General features: G+C 39.9%; 1 protein-coding gene across 1 annotated transcript in view; it reads left to right on the top strand.

The window, feature by feature from the left end:
- The first annotated feature begins 408 nt into the window (after positions 1-408).
- SYDE2 (synapse defective Rho GTPase homolog 2) overlaps positions 409-25,486 on the top strand; it is a 44,892-nt gene continuing 19,814 nt past the window's right edge. The window contains exons 1-3 of the mRNA XM_044432607.1: positions 409-853; positions 9,807-10,514; positions 22,147-23,240. Coding sequence (XP_044288542.1) covers positions 463-853; positions 9,807-10,514; positions 22,147-23,240 — 2,193 coding nt within the window. The 5' untranslated portion in view covers positions 409-462. The remainder of the gene's footprint in view (positions 854-9,806; positions 10,515-22,146; positions 23,241-25,486) is intronic.

Here is a 25,486-nt window from a genome sequence, read left to right as displayed (position 1 = left end):
GCTGGCTGCTCCCCGCACCCAGTGACCTACCTTCCCTTCTCCGGGGATGGAGAGAGGAAGGATGGACTAAGGTGGTCTCCCTCGTGCAGGAATAGGTCTTCTCCGCTGCAAGGGTCCGATCCCGGCTCCCAAGGCTCTGCCCGGGGCCCCGCGTGGCACCGGGACGTCAGCAAGAGTCTGGAGACCCTTCTCTTCGCTCAGCCTCCCGCCAGGCCGCCGTCCACGCGGAGGTGTAGAAGCGACAGCGCGCTTCGGTCGCTGCTGCAAGAGCCGCTGGCGCCCCAGGGTCACCTGCTGCAGAAGCAGGCGCCGCCGCGGCCGCCGCCGCCTAGCACAAGGCGGGAAGCCTGTTGCCTTGCAGTTGCCGCCGGCTGCTCTGGCGATAGCAGCTGCAAACAGCGCGCCGGCAGCCGAAGCGTTTGCGGCGTAGCTTCGTCGGCGCTCCCGGACGACTTGGGGCAGATGCTGCTGCCGAAGTTTGGCTCGGCGCTGTGCACCACCCTGGCCGAAGCAGCGGCGCTGGGAAGCAGCGTGGGTCCAGAAGAGGCGTGCGGTGGCGGCGAGATAAGTCCCCCTTCCGCAGCAGATGCCCACGAGAGTCTCCCCAAACCGCCAGCCGTGACGGTTAGGAAACTTCAGAAGTGGATGTACAAAGGACGCCTGCTCTCCCTGGGCATGAGAGGCCGCGGCGCGGCCGCCGGGACTTCCCCTTCGTCACCCGCAAAGGCCCCTGGGGCCTGCGGGCCACTCCTGGGCAGAGAAGAGGGTTCTGCGGATCCGCAGCCTGCCCCCTTGGGGGGGCACGGGGGCAAGGGCCTAGTGGCCCCTTCAGACCAAAGAATCTTGCTGACAGGTAATGGTTTTCGAAGCCTCTGGCTTTCCTTTGGTGGGTTCCTGCACACCTCAGGCTGCCACCCATTTTAATGGACTATGGATCTAGGCTTTTAACAGCTGCTGCCTGATCTGTCCCAAAGCCAGCAGGCTGTTTACCTCGGCTTTCCATCGTTGGAAAAGCGTCACATGTTGAATTTGGGTTAGGCATTAGAGATCTGCCTTTTAAAATGTGGCAGTCTTGCTCCAGCCTAATTTGTTTTGTTGCCTTCTACAAAGAGGTGAACTCCTCAGTAAGTTAAATCAAACAGAAAACAATCTTTTTGGGGACATTATACAGGGCAATGGCTTGTGAAGCTGATAGAACACTGTATATCAGAGTGGGGGGGCTGCAGCTCTCCAGGTGTTCTCGGACTCCTCTGCTTACCTGTCCCAACCAGCCTAGCCAATGAGGGGTGATGGAAGTAGTAGTTTGTCAACATTGGAGTGTGTGGGGGGTGGGGAGGACCCAGATCATGTCCTCTGCTCTATGTAGTATTGTATAAAATGAACTTAGCATAAAGGCACGTGAAGTTTGGAGGAGACTGAGCTTTGACAAAAGTCCCATGCCAAATCCTAATTTTGCAAACGGTGTGCTGCACTTGTGTGTGCATTTGTGGGGGGAGCACATGAATTATGTACATGCAGATAGACCCACACTAATAGGTTTGTTAGAGGAAAGAAGGTGCCTGTAGCTTAGAAAAGGATCACAGTTGAAGCTACTCTCTGACATAATTTCCCCTTATCCCATGGCCTGTGCCAGCCACATTTAAACACATTTGTGCCTCCTTGAATTCAGTGGGACAGTTCCACACTTGCATGAATCTCATCAAAATGCCAGCATTTGGCTGGACATGTTTTTCAAAACCAAATGATAATGCAAGAGGCATGATGGTTTTGAGCCTCTTGCTGTGCAGAATGCAAATACAGCAATTGACAGGAATATTTGAATGTTGCCATTGCCCATGGAAAACTGGTATGGCAAGGTGAGAGGTGCTACCGTAACATTTTCCCTGATGAGCTGTTAATGTGCAGGGAGATGTCTTCCTTGCATATGAGGAAAAATAAAAATATGACTGGGGCCATATTTTCACTGTGTGGGCATGTACTGCTGTACTCAGACAATTTGAGGAGTCCACATGGATGTTCCCTTCATGCCAGGGGTTGTCTTACATGTGATGTGCCATGGGGAGAGGCTGCCCCATGCACTCCTCACTTTATCCAAGTGACAGTGGCACTTGCAGGACAGCTCCCCCCCTCCCCCGTTCATGGCACCATCAACATGTCTGGGGATGATGGGCATTGTAGCCCAGCGCATCTGGAGGGTTCCCAGTTGGCTTGAGGTAGTTGTTGCACTCACCCATGTTGCAGGTATTTATTATTAGCCAGAGTAATAGTAGTACAAGAAGCCATTGGTCTTGGGCCATTTTTATGTTTTCACTTCTCAACTGCACTTTGCCAACAGGTAAACATTTTAATTATATTTCCACCAAATAATGTAATTTAAGACATCAAGTGATTCCTCATTATTTTCTTTTAATTGAAAATAAAGTTTGTTTAAAGAAATGCGAATGAAGAAACTCCCCTTGAATCTAATCTCCCACCTCATTCAGCAATCTTCAGCAGCACAGATTCAAGGAGCACCCCTCAGAAACTGTGATGACAAAAGAAAGTGGAGTGGGGCCGAGGAGGGTGATGGGAAGTATATTTATGTATCTGGACAAGCACTGTTACCTCATTTTATTTCTATGGGCGCTACAGGGTGAGACAGTCCAGGTAATGTTGCCTAATCAACATGGATATTCCAGAAAATTCCTCCCCTATATATATTAATCTTACATGTGCTGCTAAAGTGAGTCAATAACTCACTTATTCAAGTACCCCTATGTGAACCAATTCTTACAGTTTCCAGGTCTCTGTATTTTTTTTCTCTTAAGTTCTGATTATCGCAAATACTCCAGTCTAATATGTAGAAATGAGGAGCTATTGATTGAGCAGCAAGTCTGACAAAACAGCTGTTTAATTACTTTCTGTCAGCATGTTTCTTTTGCTGGGCAAGCCAATGGCTTGCAATAAGTTTGTTTTAGAAATTCTGCAGCTTCAACAGAACACAGAGCTTGTTATACCTAACTTGGCCAGTTGCATTATTTAGTGCGTGCTGAACGATTTTCTGCTGTGTCAGCCTATGCTTAAAATCAATCAATGAATAAACATTTCATTGTCCGCTTCTGAAGACTAAGAGGTATGAAAAGTTATTAAAGATGCTAGTATGAAAAGTTCAAACCTACGCCTGAAAAATAAGCACACCCTGATTGGTTCACAGTTTACATGCTACTTGGCACTGCAACCATTACACTAATTGAATCCAACTTTGTAGAGTTTAAATGACAGGAGCCTGCCCAAATTAAGCAATTTTTTGTTTACCCTTTCATTGTTTACCCTTCTGTTTACCCTCTGCTCCTCCATTGCAGTTAATGGAGTTTATCTTTGATTGGATTGTTCCCTAAATCTGAAATATCCTAGAGCAGATGTTGTCATACAAGAAATAAGACTGGATGTACCAGATACAAATCTAAAGTTGTTGTTTGCTATACCACAGGAATGGGAAACTTGAAGCCCTAACAAGTTTTTGGCTTACCACTGTCACCTGACCTTTGGATGTGGTGGCTAGAGCTTAGAGGAAGTGTAGGTCCAAATATTGGAGGTGAAATCTCAGACACCTTCCACGATGTGCAAATCACATAAGAAGACCAGCATTTAGAAATTATAAGCAGACCTGGTATATTTGGGTGCTAGCCAAGGCCTTTATTGAAGCATTTGGACCCACTGCCTGCTCTCTGGCCCTATTCCTTTTTCTCTTTCATGTATCTACGTGGTCATTTCTCATCTCCAAGCATAAGAAGAGAAGAGCAAAGGAGAAAAACAGAAGCTTCCACTTGCTTTGCCCTGGATAGTGGTATGAACTGTAGCCAGAGGCAGAGGGCAAGTGAATGACAATTTTCAGGTTGGAGTGGCAATTCTGGGGTTGCTTGGCCTGGTGGCAGTTGTGGAGATGAGGGGAGCACATGAACCACAAACTCTTCTGCTTTTAATTAACAACTCGGAAATTACCTGTTCTTGGATTAATTTATGACACATAAACCTGGAAACACTGGCTTGCTTTATGGGTTAAACAACTCAGACTTGGGCCAACAAAAATCATGGGCAGTTGTTGAGCTAACTGTGGGCTCTTAATCCATAAACAGTCCAGAGTTCCCAGTTCACATGTCAAGCAGCCTAAGAATTGCCCTGTGACATGTGAATCAAGTTGATAGGTTCTGGTGACCATGGCAATGAGGAAGGATCCACTTAGGGAAGGGGAGGGGTGCTAAGGTCATGTTACCAGTCCATGCAACCCAGAGCTTGCACTGATTATAAGGAGACTTGTTAAATTGGTTTCTCACACTGACCTCAATTAGGGCAATTGCAAAAGAGTGAAAGCAATATTTTTGAGAGGGTAAGTGGTGGCGCAAATGTACATGCTGTATGTCTTGGAGGTATACAGTAGAATCCTGTGCATGTTTATCTGGGAGTCAGTTTGCTGAGCTGAGGTAAGATGATGAAATCAGAAGTTATTAATGAACATTGAGCATATATTTATTATATCTTAGCTTTTCCTGTCAAACAACTTCTAATTACAATTGTTGGGAAAAATCCATAGGATTATTGTAGTGTGTTGTATTGTTTAATTTGCTTTGTGTCTCTTTCTGGTTTTTTTAAATTAAAGATTGCCTTAGAGTAGTTTATAAATGTGTGATTAATTTGAGTGGGTATGCATAGAGGTTATGTCTTTAAATCACAAAAAAGGGCTTTCTTAAGTTATCCATACAGTACAACTGTCTATAACGCAAGAGGAAAGTTTCAGTTTCAACATTGGAAGACATTGCTATTTTTTCTACCATAACCTACAAATTCAGAGATGGTACATCATGTCATTACACATACATTCTTATATTATACAAAGTGTATTGACATCATACATGGAATGTTGTCCTAACTAAAACTGCAGTGCTGTACCCGATTGCCTGGAAGTAAATTCTGTAGTCCTCAACAGGACTTATTCTGGATGGACCTTTATAAAATTGCTCAGTGTAGGTACTTGGAAGCAGTGTCCAGTTGTTTCACTGAGGACTTCTGAGTGTGTTGAGGATTGTTGCTCTATGGTTGTTTAATTGATCTCATGTGAAGCTGGGCATATTTGGGATCTAAAGTGACCACATGCAAAGAAAGACAAGGATTATTGGCGCTGTTTTGCCTGCAAATATGTTAAAGTTACAGAAATCTAGTTGTCTTTAGACCTTGCTGGAAAATGCAAGAACTTAAAGCTGTGAGCCCTTCCAGTGGTCACATGCATTAGTAAATGCTTGCATATTTTTATAATGCAGGAGCAGCTCTGTGTTATGTTGATAGGAATTCAGATGTTCCATGTGTTATCCTATTAGCAGTGTGTGGTCTCTTGTTAACTGGATGTAGTTCCATTTGAGCATAGTTTCTTTCATGCTATAATGTTTTCACATAAGTGCATGCTAGATAGCTATGTTGGAAAATGCTCTCCAAGGGTGGTTCCCTCTATTTTGTTTTAAGTTCTGTTTTAGGATTATACCTGGTTTAAAGTTTCATTGCTCCAAATCCCCTTAGATTTATTGCAAAACACTGCTTCAGAAAAATATAATTAGCAAAAGTATTCTAAGTAGTGGTTCCACAATAATATTACATTGTATGTATTGTTTTACAGGCATAGGAAGGCTAAAATCTATATAATTACAAGGCATCTTAATTATACAGACTTGAATAGTCATGGTTAAACAAATAGACTATCCTTTTCTATAGGATAGTGCTGCCTTGTTTGGGCTTAAGTAATAGCAGAATATAAAAGTCAGTATATTGGGCAATTTTTAAAAAGAAAGATCATATATGCTTGCACATTTTTCAATAGAATTCCTTCTGTCTACTGTCTAAATAGGAAATTCATTGCATTTACTTGTATTTATGGTAGGAGACATGAATAAAATTAAATGGACTGAACATAAATTCTGTTATTGGTTGAACATTACATTTGATTAGGAATAATGATGCAATAAAACTTTTCTTAAATGCCCTTCAGCAGTTCCTTAAAAATAAAGTAGTAAATTTTCTAGTGAATATTTATTTAGTATATATTGCATAAATATTTAGTATATGTGCAAATCTTATGCCCAGGATCTTAAAACTGATGCTTGGGTAATATAGGTGCCATTTATGTGGAACAATACCTCAAGTTTTGTTTGTCATTTAATTGTAGTTTGTTATTAAGTGTGAACCAGCCCATGTGGTTAACTATGGATTGCTAAACAACTCAGGAAAAGAACCCATGATTTTTCATTGGGCTGTGATCTCTGGGTGGTTCATGGTTAGCAACCCATAGTTGAATCATACTTATAGCTTACACATAACAACAGCTCATGATTGACTAATAACCCACAATTCAATGACATCCCATACTTAACCGAACTCTGGGTTGTTGTTAGATATAATCCCATTCAAAGTGAATAGGTTGGAGAATCAGATTAGGACTAGTTCTTTTTCTAGCGGGATATTGGTCATGAGCATATTCAAGCAGATTGTATAGGATCAGAATCTTAATGGAAGCAAGATCAGGGTTCAGAACATTCCTAAGAATCTGATAGGTGCTGTCCAATCTTGCCAGTAAGAGGAAAACAACACATGCATAGACTTAAAAACTATACTGACGTTTATGTGTAGAATCAGAACTCTCTCTCCCAAAACTCCTAAGAAACTAATTCAGGGGTCAATTTTCAGGTTTTGGCAAGGGCTACAAAGGGCCATGTTGGCGTGAGCTTAAGTGGACTCCGGGGGATGGTGGAGGACAGGAAGGCCTGGAGGAATGTTGTCCATGGGGTCACGATGGGTCAGACACAACTTCTCGACTAACAACAACAAGGGGCCATACAAAGATCCAAAGTTCTGTTGTTATATAAATTCAAGATTAAATTATAAAATAGTGTGCACTAACTACAGTTACTGCTATGGTTGGGGTTATACACATATATACATATACACCCACCATCACAATAACTATAGCAGTGTTACTTGCAAAAGGCAAATTTGAACTGCCTTCTTTTGCCCCTTTCCCCACTGTGAAGCAAAGGGATCCGTGCCTTTTAACATGTCTGCCTTGTGCACAGGACCATTCAGTTGCTTCTACATACTAAGCAACTACAATTATAATCAGTAAACTGGCCAGAAAGACAAGTACTCATGAGAAATAATCCCATCTGGTTTGAAATAGCACTGGAAGTAACCATCCTACCCTCCTTTGAATAGCACTGCTTGTGATAATGAAAATCCAGTGAGCCAGGGCAGGATTCACATCTAGTTTTAGTTAATTCAAACAGTTCTTTTCTCAGCATGACAACCTCTGGAGCAAGATGTTACACACGAAATAATTCTACAGTATAATTGCATCAGCTTCCTTCACCCTTATTTATTTGCTTAGCAAACAAAGCCATTTTTGAAGTGTTTTGTTTGTTTTAGATGGATGTGTCAGTATGTTTGCTTTATGGAAACAGGAGGAGTATGTTTCTTAAAAATGCATCTTAGATGGATCTGATGTTTAAGCATTTGCTGTGAAGATTCCTCTTCCAGAAGGATGAAAGCCACACTAAGAATCTTGTCTCTTGGTGGGTCATGATAGCTCACAAAATTGCATGCTCACTGAATAAACATTTATCAAGAGATGTAAGCAATGTGTGATAAGTTGGGGTGGGGGGTTAGATTCTCTTTTTGCAGTTCCTGTATACTTGGAATGTGATACAAGTTCAGACATGACCCTAATTTCGTTTGTAGTTGTGTCAAGACTTTTACTACTCTCAGTGCATCTGATTTGAATAGTTCACTATCCAAGTATGTAGCTTTTCCTTATCTCTCATCTCTCTCCCTATGCTGCTGTCCAAAGCCCTGGTCTGTCTTGACGTTACATGAAAACTACATTAGTGAAATGGTGTTTATTGAACTATATAGCATATATCAGCTATGTAGTTTGTTGATAAAAAGAGAGAAAACAAGTAAATCAAGTAAGAGAATTCCTGAGAGCTGGATTTTCAGCTTAAGTGTGTGAAACAGTAAGTCTTTTTAGGCTTTCTAGACAGATGCATCATGCGACTCTGGTCATTTTGTTTTCTCACCCCATTAAAAAAATCACTCTGCATGTTCAGCAATTCAATGGCAACTATTTTAAAGCTTGAAATGGCACAGAAGTACATTGCTAAGCTGTGCTGGGTACATAGTCCGTTCAGCAATAACTGCATGCATTTCATTAAAAAACATCCAAACTGAAGCCACAAACTGCTGATTCAAGTTTCCATGGCAGTTTCCAACCTGATCTGAATTTGACTTTCTTTGAGAAACTAAGGCTGCTTTCGTACGCATACTCTTACCTGGGAATAAGCCCCATTGGATACAGTAAGGCAGACTTCTGGAGTAAACATACTTAGCATAGGGAAATGTGTTGTGTTATAATCTTGCATGCGCTTGGCACATGTACCACTGAAATCAGTTGAACAAGTGAGTAGACATGCAGAGGAGTAAACCTCTAAGATGTCTGTAGCCTGTCCTATTCAATGTCTACATAATTTAATTTATTTTTATTTATAATACATACATGCCAATTATTATAAAAATCTGTAGATAGATTGCTTTAAAATACACATGTGATAATATGCATGCAATATAAAATGGTGAATACTTAAATAAAAATATTTAATATACGTGAATCCAGGAGAAATATAAAATAGTTAGCAGTGTCACAGTCAGTTTCAAGCCTAGGTAAACAGAAGGTGTTTGAAACTTACCACAGTTTCTGCTTCTTGAACCATGCATGGGGGAGTGGATAGGTGCCATACTGAGAACTCACATTTTCATGATACTACATGGCAAAACTGCACTGGTTACAGAATAACCATTGGAGCCTCCTGGGAAGCATATCTGTCCCATTCAGTATTTCAGTGACTTCAGTGGCATTTGAAGACCAACCATTATTATTATTATTAGATATGTGGATAAAATTTTGTGAAAAAAAATTTAAGTTCTGTGTATGTGCATCTCAGCATACTGTCTTTAGAAAATTCCCTTCATAAATATTGTTTTCAAGGCAGTATAGCCTGTTCAGATAAGCCTGTTGTCCAGATTATCTTGCTACAGGCAGGTGTTGGTGTGATAACACTGGCAGAAAAAAAGTTTGTTATGTACCCACATGATTCAAGAAATAAGATAAACCAGGTGGTACAATCTCATGAGCCAGCAGTATATTTTTCAGAAAAAGACAATAAACCCTTATCTGGTATATTTGGTCAGTATATCTGTCCCATTCAGTATTTATGCACAGTACATATTGTCATATTGGAAATGCAGGATATGTATGATCTTCTGTTTTGCAACTGGACTATTGTGGATGCGATGGCTGAAATCCAATTGCAGTGTGACTTATTGACTTGCTTCACACATAACACCAATTAATGGCTGTTTGACCCATAAATCAATTAGGTCTCTGCCTCCTGCTTTGCAAGAAGAACCCAGGTATACCATGTTCCAGGGCTGGTTGATGTAAGTTACAAACATAGAACTCTGGATTATTGAAGGTCAAACTATCCAGAGTTTTAACCCAACAACAATCCATAGATTTGTTTCTAGATAGTTGATTTAAGCTAATTCAAAGCAGATGTGGTTTGAAGCAATGCATCCCCTCAGAAACCTGCATGTAGCCCCTATAACCCATGGCTTAAACAAGCTGTGAACAAGCTTGTATGTCATTTTTTAAAAAGCATTAAATATAAAGTTGATTCTGTTTATGCATACTTGAAATCTGAATGCTTTAATGCTCTCCTCCAACTTTTTTACAGATCTGATTGAAAATGTTTACATACCCTCTGTAAGCAGAAGAGAACTCAAGACATTTAAATCCATTGAAGGAGCAGAGTGCAGGCCTCGGATTACCAGCATCACAGTGTCAAAGAAGCGGAACTGGTTGCATCAAAGTTCTCCAAGAGTACCTAATTTGGAGAAAGGAAACTCTGGTAAAAAAAAATCAGGGGAAGGCCACCAGGTACTGAAAACTCCCAGTCCTTTGCTTGAGCCAAAGATGACTCAGACTTCTTCCACACTTATAGGGCATGAGAGCCCCAAAAGAAGAGTCCGTTCTGTACATGCTGCTGTGAATGGGATGAACCCATTGGTGATGCAAAAATGTACTTTAGATTTTGGTGATGATAATGATGCAGATGATGAAGGAGAAATATGGTACAATCCTATCCCTGAAGATGATGATCCTGACTTCCCTTGTTTTATAAGCAGTAATGTTGATCATTCAGACTCACAGGCCATGAATTTTAAGGTGTCCTCTGGAAGTGATGTGGTTAAAACCATAGGGGATAATGAGGGCCTTCTACACTTTACAGACAGTGCTGGAAATGCTCAGCTGAGGGAATTTAATCAAGTAAATTGTGTTCATTTCATGGAACACTCTCAAGTGCCACAGCCAAAGCCTGGATGCAGTATTCTGACTGGGTCTGCGGTGGAGGACAGTTCTGCATTAAAAAGTGCTCTGGGAGGTAAGAGGAGTATAAGCATTCAGCCTACATTGATGCTTGTAATTACTGCTTTTAACATTGCTGTCAAACATGCTTTAAATGTTCAGATCTGTTTAGGAATCAATTCATATCTTGTTCTATGTGCAAATGACTCACACAAGCATTTATGTATACGTACTGTGACATATAACTCCATTTAGCCAACATGATCTGTGCATCTTTATTCTGTCAGCTTCAACTTTTAAGTAACTGTGTTTAGGTTCATCACATTATGGTAAAAACAGACAATAACATGTGGGACCTCCAAAAAAAATCTTGCAGCACAGAGTGCTCCCATCTGCTGTTTGACAGTCACGCATACCCTGCCCTGTGACGCTGTACTGCACCCCTCTTCTTTCCACAATTTTGCACCCTGTCCACAGCAGTCAGCGTTCTGTGACCATGGAGCATGCTTAGTCCTTAGTGGACTGTTTGGGGTCTCTTGCACTGAAATGGCACAGAGAGCTTTGGCCATGGGGTGGTATAGAAATGAAATAAATAACCACAACAGTAATAGGTCTGGTATTTTTGCAAATCTTGGGGTTTCCCCAAGCTTGCCAAGCTCTTTTTTGTGTGTTTGGCTATGTAAGCGACAGAACTGACGGCATGAATCCTAGAAACGAGATGATGGTACCAGTACATTACCATTTGCCTGGGAGTAAGTCACATTGAATGCAGTAGGACTTTTAACACTGCAATTCAGACATGAGTTCTTGCCACACATCTCACAGCTGTGGGGGAGTGTGACTTCCTTTTGCAGACAAATTTATTAGCAGATCAAGCACTAATGCATCTGTGAGTCCGAACTGGTTCCTTTTGCTTCAGGTTGGCTGCTCGCTTGTTTTACCTTTTAAGGCCTGCATATGAATGTATCTGTTCATGAATGTATCTGTTCATCTGTTAAGAAGATTAATTATTAATTAAAATATTTGTTAAAGTTCAAAACTGCACTGGGCTAAGAATTTTTAAAGGTGATGTGATAACAGCCAATCAGCTTACACTGCAAATTTGCATAAATTTTTTTCCCCAAAAGCATAATGTTAGCAAGGAAAAATATATGTAGATTGTATTCAGTATGTGTGCTGCTAAATTGGGCTCAGCAATCTAACAACATTATGCCTACCTTTATGTTCCTTCCATTTCTTAGAGCCTACAAAAGCTTTGATCCGTCTATACAGGAACACTGACAATTGTGGGTTTGGCTACATCTCATTTCACATTATTTGGAGTATTTAAATAGAAATCTGAATTAGTGCTGCTAATGTGCTAATAGTACTTGATACTCTAACAGCAGAATCCTAAAGAATGAGTTAATGAGGCTTACTTAGAAGCATCAGACCCTTGGTCAATCTAGGCCAGAACTGTCAATAGTAAAGAGATTTTTTTCCAGCCCTACCTGATGATTTTGGAGATTGAATCTGGAACCTTCAGCATGCAAACCAGTAAGCAGTGGACTTTACTTACTTGTGGATATAGGACTGCAGGCTTTCTCTAAGGACTCATCCTAGGTTCTTAGTAAAAGGTTCTGATGTCACATTTATATTCTGACAATTGTTCCAGTATGTAACATTCCCAGAGTGCAGGACATGGAATAATGGGTTCAAGTGGCAGGAAGCCAGATTCTGGCTAGACATCAGGAAAAACATCCTGCCTGTTTGAGTAGTTGTCAGTGGAACCAATTACATAGGGAGGTCATGGGCTCTCCAGCACTGGAGGCATTCAGAAGGCAGCTTGACATCCATCTTTCCAAGAGGCTTCAACTTGGAGTTTTGCACTGAGCAGGAGATTAGACTTGATGACCTTAATGTCCTCTTCCAACTCTACTATTCTATGAATCTAAGAAGAGAGAGCCAAGATAACATTGGGACTGGCAAAGCCATATTTAAACATGGAAACATGTGAAATTCAGATGATGATATGTGTGCAAGGAATGTACAGAAGCACCAAATGATAATTATACCCATCTGAGAGGGACTACTGGTAAGGTGAAAATCCAACTGTAAGCTTAATTTTTATTTCTATTTGTGGCTTTTCCAAATTTGAGCATATTTGAGCATTACATATTCAGATATTCCTAACCCTATGGAATAATCTATAGCAAGAATCTAGAATAATCCTATTCTACAGCTCTAAATTACATCTTCAACAGAAAATTAGACACAGAATCCCAATAAATCTGGAGAAAAGATTCAGTAATACAGGTTAGATGAGTTTATGGCTTGAAGTACTGTGTGTATCTGTATTAATATTTATTAATATTTATCTGAACACTTGAGAATAGAATGCTTAGACCCCATGGTGGTGATTTAAGCAGACTTACAGCATTTTCTCTTTGTTATACTCACTGTCAGGTAGGTGAGGTTGATTTGAGATTTGCTCAGGATACTTCAGTGCACTTCACAGTTGAATGAGGTTTTTAAGCCATGTCTCTGCATTCCAAGCCCAGTGAACTAAATCACACTGGACTAGTTTATCTTGCTGTTAAATGGCACATATGAGCAAATATAAAGTAATGTAGTTCAGAAGCCACAGCTTGTGCAAAATGTGGCAGCCAGATTTATAACAGGAACCAAAAGGTCTGAGCACATAACACCAGTTCTGGCCTGCTTGCACAGGCTGCTGTACATTGCCTGATTTCAGGTGCTGGTTTTAACCAATACAGCCCTGCATGGCTTAGGCCCACAGTAGATAATGGAACTCCTCTGCCAACTGCAATCTTCCTGCACTAGGGTTAATACCTGGTATTTTTCTCTGACTGCCATGCTAAGAGAAGGCTTGGGTGGTGGCAACAAGACCCTCGCTTGATGAATGACTTCTGCACTGAGACTGACCTGATTCCAACATTGCCATCCTTTCGGCACCAGGCCGAGTGTTCTCTGTGCCCAGGCATTTTATAGCTTGAAAGAACACTTGTTGGGCACACAGGTATTGTCAGTTTTTTTAGGAGGTTAAGCTTTATAGACCCATCTTAGCTGTTTATTTTGTTAAAATTAGGTTTCAAATTTTCAGTGATATTTTATGATGATTTTACTGTTATTTATATTTTAAATTGTTATTGATTTTGTACACAGCCCAGGGAGCATTGGCTGCTAGGTGGTATAGCAATCGAATTGATGATGATGATGATGATGATGTATATAGCAGTCACACTATCAGTAACAATAATCCCCTTTACTGATTTTAATTTTTAATTTTAATAATTTTGTATTCAAGTATAGTTGTCTGAAAATTTCATTCTGTCTCCTCTGTTTCTGTCATTTGTCAAATGACAAATTTCATTCGTTTCCTCTGTTTCCTCGTGAAAAAAAGAAGGAAAGACAAGAAGCTGTTGATACTTTGATTTGCTCCTAGAAAAATCTCTGGTAGTTTTTCCAAATTGCTTTTGCTGAAGTATTCTATTTTTAGTCATGCTTGAATGTGGCCTGCTACTGTATGAAGTTAACCATTGATTTTTGTCTTGAAAACACTGACAGTATGTTATTCTTTGTCCAGTACTGAGTACAATCTATAGCATACCAATTGCGCATTGCTATATATTGAACATATTTCTTAATAGAGCTGACAGTAGGGTACACTGGACATATTAGGGAAGTTCTAAATTGGCTTTAGCTACTTACAGCATGGTTGCAACATGTTTACACAGAAGTAAATCAAATGTTCATGGGGATTACATGAAAAGAAATAGGTACAGAATTGCAGTTTCAGAGTTTTTCACTTGTTTGGATGGGGGAAAACTAACTTAAGGTTTTTTTTGCAAGGACTTGGAAATGTTATTTGTTTGTTAGTAAGAGTACTACCATGCTTTTCCTGTGGAATGCTAATCTTTTCATGGTTTCTGCTATTTAGCTAAGAAAAGCTTTTATTTGTCAGCTGAGGTGGCATAATGGTTGTACGAAAACTGCATGCATTTTGTATTGTATGTCATAGATTAATATTTTAATGCATGTATAAGTTCTTATTATACAGAGATCTTGTGTTATACTAAATTTGCAGCGAAAATTAAATCAAGACTTTCATATCATAAAGGAAAATGTGATGCTGAACTAAATTGAGTTTAGACCTTGACTGTGTGCCTATAATGAACCCTGGCAGAATTGATTGTGAATTTATCTTACACTTTCCTTGTTGTCCTGAGTTAATGAAGCTATTTTAAATGCAGCTTTCCTCTGTGTGTCCCATGCACACTGAATAGCAATCACATTGACTGCATTAATTGATGAAGAGACTCCCTGCTGTTAAGTAATTGGCTTTATTGCTAAAGAGTACTTAGGGATTCTTTTAATCCTGTTAAGGTGTCTACAGTTAATTTCAGTCAAAGCCGAAATGACAGCTCCTCCAGACAAAATTACCATATAAAGAGCAGGGCAAATGTGTTCCATATGAATGTGTAGCATAAGCTAGAATTTTCACTAGCTATGATGAAGCCATGTTTATATGTACTCATGAATTGTAGTGAATACTTTGTGGGGGGGGGGAGGGTTGTTCGTTTGTTTTTAACTTTGCAGTATTCCAAATGTTTATGGAGAAGAGATAACATGCAGGGCTGGTTAAACTGGGTATCTGCCTCTGTAAAATTAGTGTGTTGTGTGTCTGTTAATCTGAAATATTTTTGCAATCCCGCTTACCTCATTTCATAATATCACAAAAGACTTGTTTGCTGTATTATCCAGAAGACCCCTCTTCTTAGCTATATATTGACAGTAGGCTATTCACCATGGCTGGCACTGAGTTAGTAAATATGCATTCCATTGTGTCTTTCACCTTCTTTCACCAAATTCTCACTCATACTAAGTGTGTTGTTCGTTGCTAGTCTTCTTCTAGTGAAGACAGAACTTCAGGCTGCCACCAGAAATAGCATCTCTTGTCCAGTTCTTCCACTCTGCAGGATGCAAGTAAAGCTACACCACATCCTGATACCATTTCCTGCCCCTTCCCTGCCTCATTGGCCAGCCTTCTCCAACCTGGTGCTGTCCAGATGCTTTGGGCTACAACATTCCCCATCCTTGACTATCAGCTGATTGGGCTGATGGGGGTTGTATTCCCAAACCTCTAGAGATCACCAGGTCGGGAACAGTGTTGCTGATAGAACAAGACGACATACACTGTGATGATAGATTACAGGATAAGTTTTGCTAAACATTGCGGAAAGGGTGAATTCCACAGAGGGATGTGGCATGTCAGTCATGCTTAGTCCATTTTTCATTCAGTTCTATTGATGCCTCCTCCCCTTGACTCTTAAAAACACTGGCAAATAACACACTGACTTCTCTCTAAAGAAGAGGAGACTTTCTATTCCAGCTCTGTATATTTTTAAATCTATCCATGTAACCATCCTGGATTAAAGCAATAAGAAGTCCTGGGCTAGGAGACCTTGGGAGGCCCAAACTTAATAGCATCTGAGCATGAGGAACAAAACTTTCATAAAATGAAAGTAGAACATTGCTAAAATTTTAGCATTGATAAAAAGATTGTTTATACATTTAAACATAACTTTTAATATGTTTAATAAACTTAAAGTTTACAAAAGTATGGAATTAATGAAGATGTTCGCACAGAACATTACTTGAAGAATCATAGCTATGTTATAACATTACACTATATACAAAATCAGAACAGTTTCTTTTGAGCATTTTTGTGTGCAAACATAATTATATCATTAAAATAATTGCAGTTTATCATTTTCTGTGCAGAAAATGCTTAGATCAGACAACCAGTCTTGGGACATTGTTGACCATAGATCATTCATTATCCTTTTCAGTTTAGGAAATGATATTTCACCTAGGTACCCCTCCTGATTTTTATCATTACAAATGAAATTATTATTATTATTATTATTTTAAATTAGCAAGAGGCTAGATTAGCCCATATGTAAACCCAGCCCTGCTCCTGAAGGGCCACTGGAAAGCAAGCCTTGACCTCTCCGATCACAGAAGGGTGTCATGAGTGTTCTCAGCAGGTGTCATGAGGCTTAGTACTCTTCATGATTCCAAGTAACCTCAATTTCACTGTTTCACTTTCTTAGCTCACAGCTCCCTGTATGATGCCCTGCTGTGGGTGCTTGTTTTAATCATTCCAGAATTAAGCAGGAGGCTTGTCTTATGATAAGAATGTAACAACTGTATATCCTGGAGGAAAACCACTTTTAGGCAACTGCAAGTCTTCTCAAAATAAGCATGTTTCTTTATTGGATTGCTATTTTAACCTTAACTATAGTGTATGCTGCTGAGGCTTTTGGACAGAATGTTTACAGAATTATATCTAGCATCCCTAAAACTTCCGCAACAACAAATTAGGGAAAGTAGTATATTTAGTTGGTGGGTGTGAGGAACCAAAGGAACAGCACTTGTTTTCCTTCCTGAAGTCAGAAATTCCATATTTGGATAAATTGCTTCCTGATTTCATCTTAATGTGTTCCTTTTTATCTAAGAATTATAGCTCTTGGGTTTTTAAGGCTTCTAGATGGAAGGACAAATAGAAGGTTTATGTTTAGCAGGGGCAAGGAACCATTATTGGCTCAAGGATCGAGACCAAAATAGATGGAGCCACCCCACTGTTTCTCACATACAACATGCTGAAATGCTCCTCCAGGTGCCTTGAGGCAGTGTCTCTGCCTTGCAGGCATCCATTGAGAACTGAGCTCCAGATAACTGAAAGCTCTCAATAGGGTAGCTAAGAGGCAGGCATTAGGAAACGGCCTTAGCTAGCCAGATGGGGAAGCTTCAAGATTCAGAGGTTCAGTCCACCAGCTTAAATATTTCCCTTAGAAACAGAAAATTGTTTTAAGCTTCTATTTGTTGAGCAAAATTTATATACAGTGTTTGGTTCAAACCAATCAGTCTAGTATCACAAGGGAAAGCCTGTTGAAGACTGTGGGTATTGAGCTCTGAAGTTAATTTGAGTTAGTCTTTCTTTTGGAAGAGTTGTGTATGTGCTAATGTAATTTGGGTTGCCTCACTGGAATAAATGGGCTTTGATTTAGCCAATGCAGCTTGCCTGGAGAAAAGCAGTTCTGAATTTTAAAAGTACCATTAGTCCTATGTGTGATGCTTGTTGGGTATCAAGTATGAAAATTGTGACTGTTCTTAAGCATGCATGCATGCAATTAACTTATCACAAAAGCTGTGCAAAATTTCAAATACAGATAACACCTGGGCAGTTGTTGGAGATAGTGGAAAATCTGGTGTATTTTTTTCTGTAATGGTAGTACCTTCTATGAAAGCTTTTAGACTTCTCAGTGCCAAACTGAATTCTAACAAAACACACAAAGCCTTCACTCCCTCGCTCGCTCCCTCCCTCTCGCGCCTGAGTACCTTACATATGTATTTATAAAGGTAAAAGCCATCAAAACTGACTTATGTTTACTTTTCCTTGTGAATATATAAAAGTGGGCAAAAGTAGCACTGAAACAAATGAGAGATGGGCAACCACAAGACTACAGTGGTGCTTCCATTTAACCTAGTGACATTATTGCTTAATATCTTTTTCCTTGCTTCCTAATTCTCTTGTGAATATGGGGCAGTATTCTGCAGAAACCAAACAAAAATAAATGGTAAATAGGGTATTGCAAAATCAGTTTTTCTAAACAACAATAGCCAAAAGAAATCAATGCAAAAATTGTACTACCAGTTAAACAGGTGGTTCTTAACCCAATATATTCTTCCTTCAGAGAGATTTTTGTAAGATCTATCAATCCAAAATGGTAAATAATAACAGAATGCTAATGACAGAATTAAACTAACCTGTGCTTAAATCTAGGTTCCACCATGAATATAAACAGAACCTGCCTGTTAATTTTGTACTTGCATGCCACTTTTATTCACAGAGAATGTTCGACTATTTAAAGCCCTAGTAGATAAGACCTCTTTTTGAAATGAATAGGTTTCTATTGAGTAAGTGCTATGAAGCCCTGGTACAGATGCTGCAGTTTGCACATTTGTTATATGATGTTCAATGTACTGTGTTCAAAACTGCATTCATGCTGCAAGCAGATTTCCTGGATCAACTCAGAACAGCCACATAGTTTATGACTCATAGGGGAAATGCTTGTGTTTGTGTTGACGTCTTTTAAAGTTACACTTGTTCCCATATAATTTATCATAATTTCACCTCCCCTGCCTACACACATAAATGCTGTTCTTAATTAGCTTTTAATTCATACAAAGAAGTACAGAGATGGCAAGGTTGAAAAAGGAAGAACTCTGTAGTTCAAAGGCAAAGAAAACATTGGATCAAAATAAATAAAATAAAAGTCAGCCAGATAATTCAGCAGCTTCTCAGTCTTTCTTTCTCTCTCTTTCTGTGCCTGTGTGCCTGCATGCATGATAAAAGAGTAATGATCATTCTTTAAATACAGAGAAGAAAGCTTCAATATGAACATAAGCATTAAGAAATATGATGCACTCCCAGTATCCCAGTTTGAAGCATGAACCTTCTCACCACTGATACAAGGAAAGGTACAACCAACTTAGATAGTTTAGCATCAGAGACATCTTTACCATCTGCCTATGTTATAAATGGGTCCTGCCATGAAGGATTCCAGCTTCCTTTTGTTTTCCCATTCTGGCACATCAGAAAAAAGTGCTGAAGCCACCAGAAATTAGATGCATAGTGTCAAGAATCTCAGTTGTAATGAAGCTGAGGAAAGTTTTTAATAACTTGGCTCACTAGTCTAAGCCTTTGCCAGAGGCTTCTGATAGAAAAGGAAGATTAATGTTACCAGGCTAAAGCATGGCACTGAGGACTATAGAATGCCTCAGAGCAGCTCACCAGTGGGATGATGCTGTGATTTGCAGTACAAGGGAAGTCTTTGTCCGGTTTTATCAAATACCACATTTCTTATGAGCTGCTTGCCAGAAAAGCACAGCAGGCGTGCTAGAAATAGTCTATTCCATGTAAGGAAACAGCTTCAATAGAAACGTAGCAACTGGGTGAAACAAGAAAATTCACTGAGGCTTCTTGAAAACAGACTTTGTGCAGTATTGTCTCCATAAACTTTTTTTTTTTTTTAAATGAAGTCGCCTTGAGAATTCGTATCTAGAAAGTGAGTTATCCTGCCACCAGTTAATAAAAATGCAATACATAGATCCTGAAGAATGCTGATGAATGTTAACTTTTTGGGCTTCCGTTTCTAAACTGAAGAGTGGCAAGAAAATTGAATTATCTGCATGATGTTGTAGAATCAGGTGGGATTAGTCTTGTGAATGTTGTTCTTACCATATAGCGTCATATTCCTACTTTTTTCCTCTTGTGAGAAACTCAAGGCAGCTTACATAGTCCCTCTGAACTCCATTTATCCTCGTGGCAAAACGCCATGTGGTAAGTTAGGCTAAGATTGAGTGGCTGACCCAAAGCCATCCAGTGAGCTTCATGGCCAAGTGGGGACTAGAACCAGGCTCTCCTAGGTCCCAAGTCCAGTATTCTAACCAACACAATGGCTCGAATGCAGGTTGATATTCCCAACATAGTGTCCTTAAAATATACAGCATGACAAGTATAGATATTTAATAATGTTTTTGCAGTGTTGCTTAAGATGTTTATTCTGTTTGAACATTTTGCTACTCAGGCTAATAGGACTGCTTTCCGAGTGTCTTTGTTGGAGCTGGGCAAGTGATGGCTTTATGGTTCATTGTGGCCTCTGGAGGCTTTTTACCTGCCTCTTGCATAGCCCATTTTGCTAAGAACGTGCCACCTTATGCTGCCCAGGTAGTTTCATGGAATATTTTGTCTGTGTCGGCTTGTATGTGAATAGATTGTTGGGCAATTCTAATGTTGTTAGAATATCAACTTTATTCTTTTTAAAATATGGCTTTTGCAGAAATTGCAGATATAGTCATTTGTTAGTAAATAATTTTGTTGGTTTGGTAGTGTAGAGTCTGCTGAAACTCTTGGACTGCCATAGTGATACTGGAAGGATTCTCTGTAACTTAACAACATGTACTCTCTGACTGGGTTGAGGGTGGGTTGTTGATAAATGGTGATGAAACATGGCTTATTGTGTTGTCCAAACCCAGCCAAAATGACAAACCACAGTTCACAGCCCAGCAAGAAATAATGGGTTCACTTTATGGATTATTAATTGCTAACTAGTGTCAGATGTAGGCATCTTCAGAGCTTCATCTGCTAGTTAAGCACCAGAGCAACCACCATGGCAGTTGCAGGATTAGTCCCAAACTCTTCTGTAGCACTCAGGGCCTTGATGAGCACTACCTGGGAGCTCTGGAGAACGAGCTTTATAAGAGCATGTTCTTCCCTTCAGAAGCTGCCTCAGTAACCTGTTTATGGTGTAACTATAAATTGTGGTTCAGGGCCCTGCTCTCCCTCAGAGAAGGTAAGAATACAACTAGCATCTCTGGCTCAGCTCAGACATTCTTCCAAAGCATGGTTGCAGTAATGAGGGTTCATAACTCAGTTCATGGGTTGAGCTCCCCAAGGCGCATGTTAAGCATCATAACTTTTGCTTCTGTTTTCAATTAACCACAGTCTATTATTCCATTCAAATTCAGCAAATTCTGGATTATGGCTTATTTCACCAATATATAGATAAGATTAGCTGTAGTTTAGGGTTCAGATGTAATGATAAACTGTGGTTAATTAGAAAGGGAAGTGAAAGCTGCTAACATCCTCCTTTTGAACACTTTGGAAAAAGAGAAGAGAGGACTCATTTGAGCTCAAAGATTGCTTACACTTATTCTGCTGCAGTAAGCCATGGTTTATTGTGATGCCCAAATACAGCCTTTGTGAACAAGTCTTTTCATTCATGCCTTCCATTCGCTCCCTTCTGTTAATGAGGTTTTTAAAAACTTATTGTGGGTAATCATACAAGCTGGTGACACTTAGCTGAATCGACTGGAGCCTGTCTTACCGCCTAGGTGGTTATCATCTAAGAACAAACAATTATTCATGAGATACATAAGGGGGATTATGCAAGTGAGGAAGGAAGTATTTGGGGGCTTGAAGAGATGAGATGTGTTGGAAGCATTGAGAAGAATAAATTCCCAATGCATTCCACCTCCATCCTGGCGGAATAAACAGAGTTGCACATGGTTGCTTGCCAGTGAAAAATGGAAGCAGGCAAATTACTGTGAAATACCATTCTAGGCCTCCTTTGAAAGGATGGTAAAAGGCCAGCTGTGTCTGCTCAGCTGTTAAAAGATACAGGTGCTAAAGCAAAACTGGTCTTCTTCATTTTCCTTTCTTTTCCAAAACTTAGGCATGCAGGCACAGCACAGAAATCTGTTTTCAAAGGACTTGCTCAGGTAGAACAGTTGTATTCAGTGGTCTCCTTTTCTGAAAGAAGTTAAATTAACATGTGTGAGAAGACAATATGGACAGAATTGAACATGAGTTTCAGGGATGGGTTAATTGTTCCTAAACTGTGGTTGCTTCTTTTCTCTTTTGTGCAGTTTCCTAAGGAAACAATGGGACAGGTTTCTGGTTAGAACAAATGTACCTAGTACACAGGTTGTGTGTGTGCGGGGGGTGGGGGGTGCAGCCAGTGCTCAGCATCTTTCTAAACACTTTCTCAGAACATGAAAAAAAGATTGCTTCTCATTTCAAAGTTTTACTTTTAACATAGAGTTCTTAAAACATGTTCCTTTCTTCTCTTTTTTTGAAGGATCTGGAATCTTGTCTACAAGCAAAGCTGAGACAGGAATGGTAGAATGTTCTCCTCCAAGTCCAACCCCTTTGAAAAAGGTTGGTTCGATAAACTGGTCTTTCCCAGATAAAATAAAATCCCCAAGAACAGTAAGGAAACTTTCCATTAAAATGAAAAAATTGCCAGAGCTCAGCAGGAAGCTGAGCGTCAAAGGAAATTCAAGCCATAATAGTTCAGATAATTCTTCACTGGTTAAACCCAGTTGCCAGAGTATAGGCCATGCATCTTTACCCTCTTCTGGGAACATAGCAGCTGCTAGCAGGAATGTTATAAGCCGGTATCATCTTGATAGTAGTGTATCCTCGCAACACAGCTACAAAAAAAAAAGCAATGGGAGTTCCAAATCTTCTAGCAAAGGGGGTTACCTCAGTGATGGTGACTCTCCCGAGCTTATAACGAAATCAGGGAAACATGCAGCTGAAAGCAGGACTGGGAAAGGAAAGGAAGCATTTCCAAGCAGCAATGGTAATAAGACAGAAATAGACATTGATGCTTTCCGACACTACAATTTTTCTGACCAGCCCAAATGTTCCCAATACATATCTGGACTCATGAGCATTCACTTCTATGGTGCAGAGGATCTGAAACCACCACGGATGGACTCAAAGGATGTTTTCTGTGCAATTCAGGTAGATTCAGTGAATAAAGCAAGGACTGCCTTGCTGACATGCAGAACAACGTTTTTGGACATGGATCATACTTTCAACATAGAAATAGAAAATGCTCAGCATTTAAAATTAGTGGTCTTCAGCTGGGAGCCCATGCCACGGAAAAACCGGGTTTGCTGCCATGGTACGGTGGTTCTTCCTGCTCTTTTTCGAGTGACAAAGACTCATCAGTTGGCGGTAAAGCTGGAGCCCAGAGGCCTTATTTATGTCAAGCTGACCCTTCTGGAACAGTGGGAGAACTCTCTCAATGGACTAGATGGAGATCAAGAACCAGTAATGTTTGGAGTTGATGCTCGGAAAGTTGTTGAGAAGGAGAACGTAGGCTTGATGGTGCCCCTCTTGATGAAGAAGTGCATTATGGAGATTGAAAAAAGAGGCTGCCAGGTAGCTTTTTTTAATGCCTTTATTGATATTTCTGTATTTCATTACTGATGTTTTGGGCAATAATATGTTTTATGTATTTGATCTACAAAGAATGTGACCTATTTCTTGAGTATACCCTCCATCGCTTCACTTCCTTTGGGCAGTTGGCTGTCATGAACTGCCTTGTAACAGAATGATGCCAAGCTTTCTGTTTTGCACTGCAATGGGAGCATGATATGGTCTTTATGGTACAAGGGGTCAAAGGGTGAAAGAAATCAGCATGTTCTACCATGTTTGCTAGGTTTCTGATAGAGTGTAGGACCGCCAAACCTAACATATGGCAGTGGGACGTGGAAAATATATATTTTTTGGAGGGTTGCCCATCTAGACCAGGGATGGACAGAAGGTAGATTGGAATCCATTAGTAAATATTGTGTGGCATGCAGGAGATCATCAAGGGTTTTTTGATCACCTAATACTTTAATGAAAGCAAGAAAAAGCCCAGTGTTGTGGCTACTCTCATGCTAATTGCTTATCTCTTGGTGTCAGTGTTTCTCATACATAGAAAAGGAGCGGTGACCTGTTTCAAGTGTTGTGTTAGTCTCTCTGGTAACTCACATGCAGATTTGGGTGTATTTTAGTGTATATTTCACAGTAGATGATTCGCTCCCAACTCTTGAGCTACCATTTTGTGTCTGACTGACTGGTAGAGCATCATCATCATCATCATCATCATCATCAATTTCATGAATCTGTCATCTGCTTATTCCTCATCAAGACAAAAGTGATCCAACTGAATATTTAGTTTATAAGGCTTCATTGTGGAAGCTGAAATAGTGGCAGACAGTTGTGATGGAGAGAATCTTCACAACACGTAATCTTGCTCTTCATAGACCAAGTTTACATATTGTGTTGCTTCTGTGTGGATTGCAGTTATTACATGATAAAGTCAGAGTGTATAGCTGGTTGTTGCATCATTCAGTCAGAATGGGATTATTGAATAATATTCCTTCAGACAATTTGTGTGTATACCTATTTGATTTATGGCTCACCTGAAAAGCTCAGGGTGGATAACAATGTTGAGATCATGAAGTGCATTAGATTTATGAAAATAATCCTCACCTCCTTGCATACCAAATTTCAAATCCCATGAAGAGGTGACTGATTTTTGAAAAAGTCTTAGGCAGATTCCAGAAACTGTTTGGGCTCAAACCTAAGTGGATCTTTCAGGAAAGACATTCTTCAGCCAGCTTCTCTGTATATCTTTGTAATCCTAAGCAGAAATAGACCTTTTGAGAAGATGTATTTGTGCAGACTTTGGGATAAAGAAAGACCCCAAGATATGTGAAAACATTGACATCAGAAACTAATTAGACATGATGCTGTTATGGAAATAACAGCAGGTATAGGGAGCCCAATCAGTTCAGGACCTTTGTGTGGTGATTTAGCAGGCTTTGATTCTTTGCCCCCCAATGTGGTCCCTATTAAATTTGGACGATTGTGCCTGCTGTTTGTGTGGGAAGGAAAACTTCATTGGTGGAAATGGTGGTTTTACTTCCAAGATGAATAACACACACTGGAGTGGACTGTGTGTATCAAAGTCTTCTACCTCACCAAGATCTTGATCTAGATTGAATCCCCTCACCTGCTGTTAATTTTAAAAACCTGAACGTGTTATTCACACTATTCCTTGTTGTATGAATGGTAATGCATCTACTGTGGCCCTTAGAACTTTTACAAGCGATAACCAACATCTTAGATTGAGCCTTGAGAACAGTTAGGAACAAATACCATAATAGTTCTCTACTTCAACTTGTTTGCAGGTACCTATAATGACTGCGAATATATTCCTGCTTTACCCACAACAGTTAAGGAAATTAGCCATAAAGAGCATCAAAAACACTTAATATAGCAGTTTCCAGAGGAGCAACCATGTTATTCTGCTGCGGAAAAAATAACAAAAGTGTCTTTATTGCATCTGGTGAAGTGGGCTGTAGTCCACAAAAGCTTGTGACATAATAATGTTGTTGGTCTTCAAGGTGCTACGAGATTCTTTGTCATTTAAAGGAAATAACTAAAGCAGACACCTTAGTTTTAACTGCAGATCAAACACTGATCTGTTTCTCACCCTTGTTAGAGAAAATGTAAAACTGAATTTCAGGTTCTGTGTAGACCAGACAACTTCTTCTGTGGTTCTGATTAAACTTTAATGTTGTAATAGGATGTTTCCAGACAGAGTTCTTTGAGTGTCTAGTACCTTTAGCACC

The sequence above is a fragment of the Varanus komodoensis genome, unplaced genomic scaffold (genome assembly GCF_004798865.1).
Source record: "Varanus komodoensis strain SLA01 unplaced genomic scaffold, ASM479886v1 scaffold24, whole genome shotgun sequence".
Classification (NCBI taxonomy): Eukaryota; Metazoa; Chordata; class Lepidosauria; order Squamata; family Varanidae; genus Varanus; species Varanus komodoensis.
This window is presented reverse-complemented; position numbering and strand designations above follow the sequence as displayed.